At 56.4% G+C, this 12,704-nt stretch overlaps 1 protein-coding gene across 8 annotated transcripts in view; it reads right to left on the reverse strand.

Annotated features, from left to right (window-relative positions):
• The window catches only part of LOC113834516 (plectin), a 67,113-nt gene that overhangs the window by 20,811 nt on the left and 33,598 nt on the right, over positions 1-12,704 (reverse strand). For 5 of the 8 annotated variants that reach the window (XM_035440687.1, XM_027404150.2, XM_027404154.2 and 2 more), the window contains 5 exons: positions 3,225-3,286; positions 2,805-2,894; positions 1,894-1,971; positions 1,699-1,791; positions 565-731 (listed from right to left, as the gene is read on the reverse strand). In XM_035440687.1, coding sequence (XP_035296578.1) covers positions 565-731; positions 1,699-1,791; positions 1,894-1,971; positions 2,805-2,894; positions 3,225-3,286 — 490 coding nt within the window. Of the gene's footprint in view, positions 1-564; positions 732-1,698; positions 1,792-1,893; positions 1,972-2,804; positions 2,895-3,224; positions 3,287-3,941; positions 4,204-6,914; positions 7,124-8,535; positions 8,842-12,704 lie in introns of those variants that run through there. The other 3 variants (XM_027404153.2, XM_027404151.2, XM_027404152.2) reach the window with 3 other exon arrangements.

Below are 12,704 nucleotides of genomic sequence, written 5' to 3' on the forward strand. Positions count from 1 at the left end.
TACTACCCACTTCACTAACATCTCCAATCCTGCCATGGGGAAGTTGAATTTTTGTTTGGGGTTGGAGGGTTGTTCTGGTTTTGAGGCAGGGGTCTCAATGGGTAATCCTGGATGACTGGCCTGTAACTCCTATGTAGACCAGATTCGCAGATCTATCTGCCTCTGTGTCTGCTGCCAGAGTGCTGGGATTAAAGGCATATGCCAGCAATGGGGCCCAAGGAGCCTATGGTGGGCACCAGCACAGGAGCAGTGCACTGGCTAGATAGCACCGACTATCTAGCTCCTACAGTCCCCTTGCCCGTCAGGTTCCTTCTCAGGGTTCATGTGGGCATGACCAGCCTGTATAAGCAGAGGTGCTTCTGAAGGGCCCCGTAGGAGACAGCAGGGCCCTGCTCCAGGCACCTCCCAGAGGAAACTGCAGGAATTCAATACACGCTGCAGGCACCAGGCTCCAACAGTGGAAGATAATTCCTCCTGCTGCCTCTCTGCCCTGACTTGTTTTGAAGTCACCAGGCTGAAGGGCTCCCAACCTCTAGCCTTCTTCTGTTCCATGGAAACACATACTTGTGCCGGTGGATGATAGCATTGAAGAGACGGCCATCACGCCAACTGGTGGTAAAGTTGTCACAACGCAGGCCTTGGTAGCCCTCTACCATACGCTGTGACCAGAGCAGCAGCTTTTCCTTTGCAGTCATGTCCTCCGACTGCCCGCTCACCTGAATGTCTGAGATCTATCACACACAGCAAAGGCAAGAGCTCATTCCTGGCCACCTGACCTGCCTGACCACCCACACCACCAGATGCCTTGGCTACCTGCATGAAAGCAGAGTGGCTTAGCATGCAACTGTAATACCCAGGGCTCCCAGGGACACACTGGGGTTCCTGGAGTTAAAGCCTATCACACTTATCTCAAGACCAGGCCACTCCAGGCGGCAGCTTCCACAGAAGACAACAGAGTCCCTAACTTCTACTGTCAAATGATTGGTGTTTTGGGCTCCCCTTAGCTGGGGGAAGCTGGGGTATATCCTGAACCCCCACACACACAATGAGGCTGGCATGCAACACAGCTGATGGGCAATGGACACAAGAAGGACAACCCTCAAAGTTGGTTCATCTGTTGGAGGTGAAGGGGCAGGTCAAGGCCCCTCTCTAGTTGCAGGCACAGGTAGAGGGAGTAGTCTCTGGGAAATGGACACAATGTATGGGGCTGGCATGTCTAAGTGCAATGGCCAGTCTGGGTCTCCCAGCCTGCTTGCTGTCAGTACTCGTGCCAGCTGTCCCTAGCTGTGTGTCTGTTGGCCAGCCCATGTGACTCAGCTACCATGCCAGTCTGGCTTTTAGGCCCAAGATCTTAGATTTGCGGCTTCCTGTGAGGCTAGCACAGGCAATAGATGAGTCACCCAGGACATCCCTGCAGCTCCAGAAACTTCTCTAGGCAGCCAGCAGAAAATGCATTCCTCTACAAGGAGGTTCAACCAGCCCTATCTAGCCAGGGCCTGAGGGCACAGGATAGGCAGGTCTTGGAGAAAGGATTACGCCCTGGAGCCACAGAGCTAGCAAGCATATGTTCAGACTGGCAGGAAGGCTCAAAGGCACCACCTCCCATGCCACACCCTAGCCAGAAATAGGGCCAGCCAACTAGCCATGGAAGCCACCAAAATCCTAGGGGAAGGTGGATGGTACAGGGTGGCCACCTACCTGGAAGTGCAGAATGATGGTCCAGATCAGGCCAAGGGTCAGCTTGGGGTTGCCATCAGCAATGTCATCATTTCTGATGTTCACTAACTTCACCTGAGAACAAATGGCCCAGTCATAACCCACAGAGCAGAGGGAGGTGGCCAGGTTTGGGGTGTATGATCTAGAGCCTGGGGCCAGGTAGACAGCCTTACTTACCTGGCGATGTCGGAGATAGTCCAGGGCAATCTGAACATTCTGCAGCTTGTGGAAACGCATCCTCCCCTTCTCTCGGGGCTGAGAGGAGGCAAGGCATAGTTAAGAGTCCACAAGGCAACAGTTGCTTCACGGCCCCCCACCCTTCAGTCACCCTCAAAGCAGCAGGAGGAACTAAACCAAGGGTCTTCCCCAGTGCATCAACAGCCCCTCCATGGTCCCAGGTTCACCCTCTTCAACTGGATGACCACCAGCCCAGGGGCAGGCTTGGAAAGCCAGCCACCCCTGCTGTGGGAAGGAAGGAAGGGAGTGGGGAGGAGACAATAGCCAGGAAGCCACAGGCGGAGGGCAGTGGCATTGAAGGGGGGTCCTCAGTGGTGCCCACTGCAGTTTCTGGTGAGTCTCTGGCCCAGCCCCAGGCAGACAGCAGGGAGGACAGCAGGCAGCTTGATGCACAGCCATCAGCCCGCCCAGGAGCCAGATGTGGGCCAGGCTGACTTGGCTGCTAACCCCAGGTGAGTTGGGTCGGCTCCACAGTCTTGGGAAGCCCAGGTGCCGCTATGCCAGCAGGCACAACCACTCACCAGGCGCAAACTCCTGATTACGTCCCGCTCCCTCGGCTGCCCAGCCAGAGCAGGGCAAAGGGTAAAGGGCAGAGGTCAAGATTCAGAGTCCAAGCAGCAGAGAAACCAAAGCAGAGCAGAGCATGAGGTTACTGTGTTAGAGCTCAAATGCAGAGAACAGCAGGGACCATGGTCATTCACAGGCCTGGCCTTTGGCTGTAATGCCAACACCCTGGCCAGGGGGAGCAGTTAGGGTTGGAGGAGGCTGAAGAAGGTGAGAGACCGAGATGGACACTGACTGGGTAGTAGGGAAAAGCCCCAAGGAAGGAAGGAAGGCAGGGACACACATACCAGGCTGTCCCCTGAGAGGACTTCCAGCAGGGAGATGAGGTTGTGTCCATCACGGAGGTCTTCATAAAGGTCACTGATGTGCCTCTGAGCCTGTGGAAACAGCAGGGACCAAGATGGCCACAGATGAGAATCCCCATAGCCACTCAGGCACTGGGCATGGCACTGGGTGTGAAGAAGCAGGCGCAGGAGCACACCCCTGCCCTGTGCAGGCACCTACCTCTGCCCTCCAGTGCTACAGCAGAGACCATGAGAGACCAGAAGGAAGAAGAGGAAAGAGACAAGAGTAAGTGTGGGAGGAAAGGACAGAAAATAACAGGCTTCAGACATGAAAGAGGAGCTTAGGAAGTGTGAGAACACCCTGGGGGGGTGGGGGTGGGAGAGCTGGGGAACCCTCCCAACTCACAAGCAGGCACCACTAACCTTGATAAGGTGTTTGTTGACCCACTTGGTAAAAGTTTTCTTCTGCACACGGTCCCGTTCATCTGGAGGAGACAAAGCCAGTTTGCCTAGAGTCTGGGGGAGCCTAGAAAGGCCCCCAGAGGGGAGCACCATGCAGACACAGTGGCCTGCTAGGCCACACCTTGCCTGAAAAGGTTCTACCACGGCAACCCCAGGCCTTTCCCAGATCAGAAAGAGCCGGATCCCCCAAGAAGCCTCCCCATGCAGACACCAGAGACCAAGAAACCCAGGTCTGGCCTGCCCTAGTCCACAAAAGGGACCAGTCCAGCAGGGAGCTGCTGTTCAAAACTTCCATTGTTTCTAAAAGAGAGGAGGTCTAGAGCCACTGTACCCAGAGCCCACAGCATGCAAGTCTCAGCCTGCCCCACCCCACAGGCTGCCTCCCAGGCTGAGCACCAGCATGGCAGGAATGGGACCAGCAGGACTTTTGGAGGGAAAGTCAAGTCTCTCTAACAGGACAGCAGGCCTTCCCAGAGACATAGAGAGCCCTGGACACCCTGGCCCCTGGCTTAGGGGACCAATCAATGATGGAAATGGATCACTGGCCCCATCTTGAAGCCTGTCCCCAAAATCCATACCCTTATAATAGGGCCCCACCCCAACTCTGTGCCAAAGCTATCTGATACAGGAAGGACCCTTCCTGTCACCAAGGCCCTGCCCAGAAGGAATGCCAGCTACCTTTCTTGCCCTCGGAGGCCCTGAGTACAGCCAGGTAGAGGTTATCCTCTGAGCTGGTTCTCTTGCTACCCAGGCCCTCGGGCTCGGGCACACGAAGCCGGTGCTGAGACATGCTGCTGTCCCCCGCCCCTTCGTCACCCTGTCCCTTGGCTCTCAGGTGCTCTGTCTAGGCAGCCTCGTGTGGTACACAGGCTGCTGCCGCCGGCTGCTCTGGACACTAACTCAAAAGAGTCTCAGCTCAGACTGGAGTCCTTGTGGCCACTCCCTTGCCTGCCGTACTCCTAGCAAGGCCGTCCCACCCCAGAAGCCCTACCCCTCCTTGCCCGCCCCCCAGAGGGGAGTGTCCCTGCGGGAAAGGAGGAAGGCAGCCCCTCCCCCATGGCCACACCCTCAGCCCACCAGAAACAGGAAACCCGGGTTTCCTCACCCACCCTACCCACAGCAGTAGGACCTGGGTACAGAATGGGGGAGGGAAGGCTGGCTCCAGGATCGAAAGGGAACACATTCTATCCCCATGGCCATCCAGTGAGCAGAGGCTTCCTACCACACAGGGTTGTTAGTGTGTTCACACAACAGGCCTATTTCCCTGTAGAGTGACTGTAGAAGAAACTCCTAGGGGTGGTGGGTACCAGCTGCCTGTCTACTTCTTGAAGTTCCCCTAAACCATACCGCCTCAAACTTGCACTAAGCAGTAGCCCCCACAACTGCTAGGTTTTCAGGCCCTACTGAAGGACTTCCTGGCGTTGGCAGGCTCCCACAGGCTCCCCAACAGTCCAGCCCAAGCCAGCCCAGCCAGGCAAAGCACACCTCAGGGAAGAACAGCTCATAGCTCAGTGATGACTCATCCCAGCAGGGCAGACCAGCCCAAGCTGCAGGGACACCTCCCCAGTTGGGGTGGGAGAAAGGGCTGCTGGGGCAGCAGGCAGCACACCAAGGGGGCACAGCCAGTGAGTCAGACCTGGGGAGGGGGCCTGGGTGCCGTGACTCATATCAAAGGAAGCTGTACCTTGGGGCAGGATGGGACTGTTAGCAGCAGGGTAGGGCTGGCAGATAACAGCTGTTACAGGTTGTAAAGGGGAGGACCTGGGCAAAGGGCACAGGGGCCCCTGTGACTAGACCTGTCTACGTGTAGCCTCTGGCTCCCTTGGGTCAGAAGATGGAGCCACCTATGGCCAGCATCTAGAACTGCCCAACCTACCCGACCCATTCTAGGAAAAAATGTACCACCCAAACCACAAGAATTTTCCAGCCCAGGCATCAGCCTTAATGTGATCCAGCTGTGAGCTGCTGAGGAACAGCCCCCCTCTCCAGAGTCCAAGACCTCTCCATTCCAGGAAACGTTTGTCCTATGCTGCCCTTACTGGTGCCCTTTTGGCCACAAGAGGGCACTAAAGCTCTGTAGGGTGAAATAGGAGCAAGTGCCCGAGTTAGACCTGACATTAACCCCAGAGCACAGTGCTCTGCTGAGTGTCCCGGCCTCCAACACAAGACCACCTACCTCTTTCCCCTCTAGCCCAACAACGACCACAACCCACCAGAAATGATTCCTCCCACTCAAGAGGCCCTCTGAACCTCAAATCTGACTCCACACTGGTCAGTGCTCTGGGAGCTTCTCAAAGACCAGGTCAACAAGCTCCCAGCCAGGAAGCAAACCCTTCAGAGAACTGGAGGTGTTCTGGGGCTGAAGAAATGGCTCAGAGGTTAAGAGCACTGGCTGCTCTTCCAGGGGTCCTGAGCTCAATTCCCAACAACCACATGGTGGCTCCCAACCACCTGTAATGGGATCTGGCGGCCTCTTCTCTCTGAAGTGCTTTTCTGTCATGCAAGTGGAACACTCTTTTATAAATTTGTGGAAGTGTGCAGCATGACTGCACTGTTGAAGTGAGCTGTCACTCTGCTGAAAGTTGAACACTGGAACCTAAGAAACGTGGAGGGGGCGGTGTGGGATACAGGATCTGGCATCCAAGATGTACCCTGACCCTAATTCAGACTCCAGCCAAACTGCTTTTCCAGCGTCTTCCTCTTTGCCACTATGATGTTCTAAGGATGCTGTCTGGAAAATGGACTCAGCTCCAGGTAGGGGTTTCCACCTTGCCAAGTGACATCCAGGCAGCTCTTTACCTGAACATCAGTTTGTCTCTAGGGGGCCTCCTTCCTTAAAAAGTATTTCAGGAACTCAGGGCTCATGTGTGCCTTCACCTCTCCCAACTCTGCCTTGCCCCTCCCCTGCTCATCCTAGGAAGACTCTCAAACTCACAGGTTCCCAAGCTGCCCAGCCTCCACCTGGCCAGAGCCCAGTCATACCCTCAAGTGCCGCTGCACACCTCATCCGGCTCTCCCACTTGTCAATCAGCCCCAGGGACACCCTCTATCCCAATACCGTGTTGCACATCTGTAGAACGCAACTGACCCTCAGCACCAAGTCAGATTCCCTTGGAAGGAGGTCCTACAAGGAATGTCTTTCCTGCTTCCAGGGACGTGGTAACAAGCTAACTAAAGCAAAGAACCCCTTCCCACCTCAGACGCTCAGACACAGACACACAGACACACACACAGACACACAGACACACACACAGACACACACACAGACACACACACAGACACACACACACACACACACACACACACACACAGACACACACACACACACACACACACACACACACACACACACACACAGGAAGAGAACCTTGAAGGCCAATGACAGCACAAGTGGGAGGGCCCAGAGCCCCACCCTCAACGCCCGCTGGGCTCCCGGATCATCCCCAAAGCTAAGCACCAAGCCCGGAAAACCCTCTGGCCCGCCCACTTACCATCCCCCTCCTCCAGAGGAAAACCTATCCCTGAGAGAGACAACCCTGCCTTCCCCTCCAGGTGTTTCCGGAGCTTGGAGGCGGGGCTGTACCTGGGCCAAGTACCACCCCCATCACAAACTCAAGACCTGCCCACCAAAACCTGAGAGGCCGCACCCACCTACGCAACACAGTTGTCCGTAGAGGTAGCCCCGGCGGACCTGCTCACAGCCCCCATCCAGCCAGCAGAGCGGCTCCAGCAGGACCTCCCTCTGCGAAGTGAAGACGCCCTTCGCCGCCCACATCCCTGCCGTGGCCAGGAACCCTGGGTGCCCCGAGCTGCTCTCAGAAGACACGGGAGTCGTGCTCCCTGCTTGTGTTCAAGGCTGAAGGCCCTGGCTTGGCTTTCCACGTTCGCCCCCGCCCACCGGACGCAATGCCCAGACCCGGAGAACCTGCCCCTGCTGCAAGCGTCCCGCCCCGCCCAGTGTGGGCCAGGAAGCCGCGCCCCAACCCATGGGGAGCAAAAAAGCTCGAGGGAACAGGGGTACAGATGCCCTCTAAGTCAAAAGGGTCTGGGAACTCTCCATAATCCAAGTTTTCCGGGGTTCCTCCCACGCCCATGGTAACTCAGTCTCCTGGCGATTGTAGGAGTGCCACTCCTAGCAGGATGTGCAAGTGTCACCCGCTTCAAGAGACCGGATCAGCTGAGGCGATGGGCAGAGTAAAGAACTGCGGGCGACCACGCCCACACCTTGCACTGCAAGGCACCTAGTGAACCAAGAGGAGACACAGGGAGCCCCTTCCCTCGTGTGATGACAAGAAACAAAATTGGTCTCAGAAAGGAGGGGCCAGCGGCTGGTCCCAAATGGAAAAAATAAAATAAAATAGAATCTCCGAGGGGAAGAAGCCTTTGGGTAAGTGCATTCTGGTGGATGCCACTGTTTACAGCTGACTCACCGGCTTCTGGGAAGCCTAGAGCTACGCCTGGAAAACCCATTCTAAGACCCACGTCCTGGCAATCTTCCACTGGAGCTAAGACCTAGCAGGCCCGCTAGAGGGCACGAGGACACAAATACACTCCCATCAGTCCTGGCCTGAGGTGCATCTCATGAGGCAGTCCCTCTGGCCAGAAGCCCTGGTGCAGAACTGCCAATCCCCAGGGATGGTCCCAGGCTCCATTCCCTTCAGCCCCACCCCATTCAGAGGTGAGCATGGCCACCTCGGACTATAGCCCAAGAGCTGGTGACTTTGAGGAGAGGGCAGAACATAACCTAACCGCTTGCCCCACAAGTGGTTCTGCGTCCTATGCCATGTTGGAGGACACTCAGACAAACTGCCTTTGTACAACTCAGCCTACACTCTGTGGGCAGGAAAGCCACTAGGCAAGCTTTGTGCCCTGCCCAGATCAGCCTGTGAACCTGCCACTCTGGTTTCTCACTGCTGTGGCAAAGGAGAGGGGCCTTCCCTTAACAAGCAGGCATTCCCACAGGCCTGCGCCTTCAATCCAGAGGTCTCTCCCCAGCCTCTCTCCATTCACCCACCCAGGACCTGCTGCAGGCTAGACAGCCGCCAAGCTCTAAGTCGAGCACACCCTAGGAAGTGGCAGGGTCTTCAATGCAGAGTGGGCACAGAGTAGATCACACTTTCACAAACACTGGTATTTCACTCAGGAACAGGAAGAGGAGGGCTCAGGAGAAGGCAAGGGGCGGGAGGAAGGCGGACCCTCCACCCCCCTGCCCCGCCCCAGTCTCCTGGCAGGGGCGGTGGCCCATGATAGTGGCAGAGGCAAGGGTGCTTACCTTGCTCATCCTGTGCCTGCCGATGCCCTTTGCGCCAGTGCCACACGGCAGCCAGAGTGACAACATGACCCACGACTACCAGGGAGGGAAACAGGCTGCCCGACTGCTCCATGGCTGCGGCACTGAATGGGCAGAGCCGTCCTCACCAGGGACCAGATGCTGCAAAGTCAGACAGCACCTCCCTGCATGGGGGGTGAGCTCAGGGGTCCCCCAGGACCAGAACCCAGTCTGTCTGCTGCTGTCCTGCCTTCAGAGGCAGCCCTACTGTACTATCTGCGCTCAGCTGGGGGACAATGTACAGTCCCCTCGGCACCAACTGTGTTCTTACCCAGCCTCCTCCCAGCCTCCTCCCTCCCATGGCACTTGGCCGCTCCCCACCCGCACTCCCCACAGGGCCCAGCTCAGCTGTCTCTACGCTGAGCCACCGACGCTCAAGGTTAACTGGAGCCTTAACCCTTGCCTACCCACAGCCACACCCGCCAGGAGGAGGGGCTTGTAGCTCTTCTCCCCAAGCCTCAGCCCCCCAGCCTAGCCTGGGCAGACTCAGCACAGGTCCTCCCTCCCAAGTCAAGCCTAAATGGCACTCCTTGTCCCCATCAGGAGGAGGACCCAAACTCTCAGTCCACTTCCATGGGTGCCCTCTGGGAACAGCCACCAAGCACAGAGGGTGAATGGGTGTCGGTGCCCAGTCCCTCACTGCTCTTCCCCAGGTCTACAACTGACCCCACCATGCTGAAAGATGGGGGGGTAGGGGCTCCTCACAAGCCCCAAGCTCCCATGTGAGGTCTTGGACAGAATCTGAGGGAGAGGCCAGTGAGGCTAGGCAGCTGCGTGTATACAGAGGAAGACCGGGGCCATTACCTCCAGCCTAGCTGGGTTCCCAAAAGACAATGAAGGGTTGCCCCACCTACCGGGCACGATCTTCATTGGGGACAGCAACAGGAGCCCACTGGGCGAACAGGGAGCGGGCAGGGGGCGTGGGGAGGGTCACAGGCCCCTCTGAGGCAGCAAGCCTGCAGCAGCTGTGCTGAGGCTGGAGGAGGGCACAGCTTTCCAGCCGTGTCAGCAGAAGTTGGAGGAGGGGAGAGGCGCAGTGGGCAGGGGGCCCAGGGGATATAAATATCCAAGGAGGGCAAGCAAGGCCCGTCACTTGTCCCGACTTAGTACATGACGTATGGAGCCCAGGCTCTCTGGAGTCCCATCTGGCTGGGCGGCCCCACAACACTCAGCCCCCCAGCCCCCTTCCCCTCCCCAGTTCCCATGGATGATACTATAATAAGGAGGTGCCTGGATCTACCATGGACGGAGGAGAGGAGGGCTCAGGCTCATGTCCCCTTGGGAGAGGGTGCTGCCCATGCCCTGCCCAACTTGTAGGGTGCTCTTGGGAAATGCCACATGGGCCAAAGAGGCGCCAGTCCCTTTTCTCCCAGAGAGCTCTGTACAAGTCACTGGACACAACACCTGGCCCCGAGGCAGACAGGACTGCTTCTCCAAGGTCACACTCCAAGCCAGAGACCCAGGCAGCCCCAAACTGGAGCCTAAGCCACAGGAACGTTCTCTCACCTGCCCCATCAGGCTGCACCTCCCACTACAGGTCTCTCCTCCTGGTACCCCGGGAATTACATAACGGGGAAGCCTCCCCCAGCATTCCTGGTCCAGGGAGGCACAATGTCCTCACAGGCCAGCAAGCAGGCCCAGAATACATCCTGCATATGCAATACTGACCTGACCCCCAGTGCTTCCTGAGAAACAAGCTGCACCTGTTCGTGTATCTGTGCAGAGGGGAGACATACTCCCATCTCTCTCTTCTCAAGAGCCTGAGCACACTGGGCCAGGCCCTTGGGTCCTGACTGACAAACGGCTGAGGTATAACACTTCCTTTGTCAAGCTCCACTTTGAGGACATCCTATAAAGTCTTGGCTGTGAGAACGCTATTCAGCTGAGGACACTGAGGCATGGCACTAGTGATGAGCCTGAGATTCCACAAGGTCAAGTAACTCCATAACATACTGTCCACACAGCACAGCCAACCAGTCTTGGACCCTGACTGCTGAGGTAGGGCCCCCTGTTCACACTGGGCCTACCACAGCCTTCTGCTCTCTTGTATCACACTTCAGAAACTTGTTTCTGGAGAAAACTACCCTGTGGTAGTCAGCTCTAGGCAGTCACAGATTGGATAGACTGGGTGGGGAGAGGACGACTGGAAATACCAAGGGCAGGCCAAAGAGACCCCTGCTGGCCAGCAGTGGGTAGGGACAGAGATAGGCAACCAGGGTTCTGCAGGAGCTCAGAAACCTCTGCAGAGTGTCTCCTCAGCCTCAGTGATAGCCCCCCAAAGCAGAGAGCCCTGGCTCTGGGCAGCCCCTCTACCTTAGCCTGTCCTGGGCTCCCTACCCACATCCCACACACCCTGAGCTAGCTGTGAGGAGTCATGCCATCCCTAAGTCCTAGTATCTGAGGTCATGAGAACTGCCAGTAGGGGCACCCAGTCCACCCCCCCACCTCACCCAGGGACCTGCCCCCTGCCATAGACAGCCAACCTCAGCTAGAGACTTTGGTCCCTCCTTGTCTTCTAGCTCTACCTGAAGCCTCCACTACTGCTGTACCCTACCTTGGCCCAGCTGGATCAGCTCCTCCATGCTGTACCTATCCATAGCTGCAGGCCAGGATAGGCTGCTCCCAGAACCAGCAGAGAGGAAGGAAAGGCAGGAAGGAGGGAAGGGGTGGGAAGCAAAGAGAGGGCTTGCTCATGCCCCAGCCTCCACACCCAGCAGTAGCTCCTCCTCATGAGTAACTAAAGGGTCTTCATAGTCAACCACACCAACAGAGCCCAAGCCTGGGGACGGGATCAGTGGGTAGCCTAAGCAACCAATGTAGGGGTACAGAGGAAAGACCTGATTAGTTCCTAAGCTCTGGGGTCCCAATCCACTGTTCTTCCCTACAGACTTTGCCATACAAAGCTCAATTTACCCCTTGGGCTCTAATTTCCTCCATGTCCCCTCCTTCTGCCAGCTGAGCCCTGTGGTCCCACCCACCCACACTCCATGCAGATACAATTGGTGCACAGCCCTGCCTGTGCCTACTTGAGCACACCTTGACCACTCTGGGCAAGCTGGATGTCTCCACCCAACTTTTGTTTTTCTTTCAGTTACATTTATATATTTACTTAGAGAGAGTATGTGTGTTGTGTGTGTGCCATAGCATGAATGTAGAGATCGGATGGAGGACAACCGAGAAGTCACCTCCCTCCTTCCACCCTGTAGGTCCAGGGTTCGAATTCAGGCCATCAGACTGGTCAGCAAGCATCTTTGTCTGCTGAGCCATCTTGCTGGCCTTCTCGACTCCTCCTTGGCACTTACATTCCCTCAGAACCCAAATATGGCCCCTTCTCTTGCCCAAGTCCCCTACAACCAGCTCAGTCAGTCCTCTAGCCTGAGTAAGTATGACATCTCCTAAGAGCCCACATTTCCTTCCACCAGCTGGGCATAACTGGGAAATGCAAACCTGATTTGTCCACAACCTGGTTAAAACCTTCCAGAGTTCTTCAGATTCCTTCCTGCACCCTGGTACCAACTAGCACCAGCCAAGAGTCACAGCCCACATGAGCAGGGGCTACGTGGCTGTGAGGAAGGCACGGCAGCATCCCCTATGCATGCCACACACCGTGGAGGATCACAGGGGATGGCAGGGTGCATCTGTCATAGGTAGGCAGGAAAAGAGGGGAACTGACCCACATGTGGACTGCTATAGGTCATCTCTCTAAGAGCCTCAAAGTGCTCACACATCTTTTCTCCAAACACTTCTGCATCAATTCCAAATTCTGAGCCAGGCAAAACACTATTTTTTGGAGTTAAAATGACATTCCCATACACAAACCACTCCAACAACTTTACAACACAAGGAAAAGTCTGAATGTCTGGCTGCCTCCCTCCTCACAGCAGGCCTCTTAGATGACCAACCTCTCCTCACTTGTCAGGTTTAGCTCTCTGATTTCTCCTAAAGTCACCCCCTACCACATTCTCCTCACCTGGGGGGGGGGCTTCATCTGAAACTGCAAGATACTGACACCCTCCACAGGAATGTGCTGATTAGAGATGGGGGGCACTCCCAATTCACCCTGCCAAGTCTCTGGCTCACTGGCCAGTGTTATATGGACAGGGAGCCCATCT

Source organism: Cricetulus griseus, chromosome 2, assembly GCF_003668045.3.
Source record: "Cricetulus griseus strain 17A/GY chromosome 2, alternate assembly CriGri-PICRH-1.0, whole genome shotgun sequence".
NCBI lineage: Eukaryota > Metazoa > Chordata > Mammalia > Rodentia > Cricetidae > Cricetulus > Cricetulus griseus.